Genomic DNA, 2,141 nt, shown 5'->3' on the forward strand with positions numbered 1-2,141 from the left:
TAAAATGGTTGGCGTCATTTAACGCCAAATTATTGGCGTCCTTTAAAGAACGCCAAATATTGGCGTTCTTCTCCGAAAAACGCCAAATATTGGCGGCGGCGGCGGGGGCACTACCCTAGTGCTAGCGTGCCGCTGACACCTCCACCACCGCGGTCCCGGGCCGTGCACGTGCACTGCGGCACATCGGGCTGCGAGTGGGAGTCGCACGGATTGAGCGAATGAAAACAGGCCATTAGGACTCTCGCCGCAGCCGCCCACGCCAGCCACCCCCGAGCCCGCCGCGGTCGGCGAGGGCGATGCCGTTGGTTGTGTCGCGGCTCGCATGGATTGACTAGTGGGGTCGGGCTGCATTCACAGAGTAACCCTCCGCCAGCCTCCGGCCCTTACCCCCCTACCGCCACCCACCCCTGGGGGTTGATGCTGCTCCAATTAGGCAGACGCCGAGGACAGCAACATGACAAGCAAATTAACTGAATAGACCCCCTGGGTCTGCTCGTCTTGGCCGGGACCCCGAGGGGACGGGGGAGGAAGGGGTGGGGGTGGGGGAGGGTTGTTCCGACGCGTTGGCGCCGACCTTTTTGCATCCGCGGAAGAAAGGGCCATACCAAGATCTCGGCCTGGACGCTGCAGCCAAAGGGAGACGAAGTAGGTGGTGTTTTTCTGGCTCACAGATCAAAATGAAAAGAGGGCGGGTTTGAAATGTCGCCCTTTTTTGGCAAGAAAATTGACCAGAGAATATTTGGACGGCTAGACCATAGTGTTAGATTCAGCAAAGAACCCAAAATTAGCAATGCACTCGGTATGGCGACCGAGCGAAGATATCCTTACTTCTCTTATTCGGTCGTCTCGCTCTTCTCTCCCCCCTCACATTCCGTTTTCCCCGGGGCTGCATTTGGGTGGCCAGGGAGAGAGGAAGCTCGAAATTAAATTAGTCTAGAACGCCGAGAGTCGCCCGACCTGTCCGCAGTCCGCGTGGTGGCACCAGAGTAAAATTTCACTCGGTATGACCCCGCCACCCCCCCCCCCTCCTCTTTGGTCGGGTTAATTCATCCTCGCTCTATCCTCGACATACTATATGTCCTCTACCATCCCCCCAACCACCAGGTATCTCGCACTGCCAGTGCTGCTTTGGCAAAATAGATTTATTTCCGTGGGCATAATTTTCCCTGGTATGGAGTAAATTCATTTGAGGGACTCTCAAGGGGTCACTTATTGATTTTGGTGTACATGGAATATCTGGAATATTTGTGGAACATCTGGATATTTTTTTTTGAATATCCGGCAATTTTTTGTTGGTACGTTACCGAAAACTGTAACGAGCCCATTTCTGGCATAAGGAACAGTTTGATCGCAAATCATATTTAAGGGCCCTTTTGACGCACCAACTCGCCTATCAAACGAGCCCGAGTATGTCAAGATTAATGACTTCATCTAAAAGATATTGTCGAAAAAGTGGTTGTACCGCATTATTTCGTTACGGACCCCTGCTTGGGCGCCCCACCCGCCCCGGGTGGTGCTGCTGGCGAGGGCCAGGCCCCACTCGCCGCCCTGGTGAACTAGCCGTGCAGCTTGCAGCCCGCCTCCGCCCACCCCGCTGCAGTGTTTGCCCGACACAAACTGAATTAAGAGCCGCCCCCCTGGCCCTGGCGCCCCCGCTGGCCCGGCTCGCCGAGCGGGAGGGCGTTTGGTATTACCAAACTTGTTGTGACTGCGCGCCGCTGTGCGCGGCTAATCCCCGCGGCCGCTGCCCACTGGGCTGCCCAGCCACCAGTCTCACAGCCGCTCGCTCCAGCCAGAGGCTCCAGCCTTTAGCGCAGTACACTTCCGACCGATGCCAAGTTTGGGATCGTCCGGAGAGTACGCGCCCGCTCTTTTCTCCAGATTCGTTCGGCAAATTATGGGGAGCTCGGCGCCTGCGAAACCCGGATTAGGCCACCCCGCAGCGCACGCGTGCACTGCAAGCAGGATGTTGCCTACCGATCAGGCGCCATAGAAGGTTCCACTGGCTGAACTGGGCAGTGACGGCAGAGGGCGGACGTACTTTCTAGGTACTCCCTTTCGCCAACCGCCGTATACACCCCGGGGGGCCTTTGTAACAGTTTAGGTAAAAGTTGAGTTGACGTGTCCTAAGGGAAAAATTG

The 2,141-nt window shown here is 56.5% G+C and overlaps 1 protein-coding gene across 1 annotated transcript in view; it reads right to left on the bottom strand.

Moving 5' to 3' along the window:
- The window catches only part of LOC113215194 (tight junction protein ZO-1), an 11,862-nt gene extending 11,629 nt beyond the window's left edge, over positions 1 to 233 (bottom strand). Inside the window, exon 1 of the mRNA XM_052269882.1 lies at positions 115 to 233. Within this exon, the coding sequence (XP_052125842.1) occupies positions 115 to 233 (119 nt within the window). The remainder of the gene's footprint in view (positions 1 to 114) is intronic.
- Positions 234 to 2,141: the final 1,908 nt, after the last annotated feature.

This window comes from Frankliniella occidentalis, unplaced genomic scaffold (genome assembly GCF_000697945.3).
Source record: "Frankliniella occidentalis isolate FOCC.00 unplaced genomic scaffold, Focc_3.1 Scaffold105, whole genome shotgun sequence".
Taxonomy (NCBI): Eukaryota; Metazoa; Arthropoda; class Insecta; order Thysanoptera; family Thripidae; genus Frankliniella; species Frankliniella occidentalis.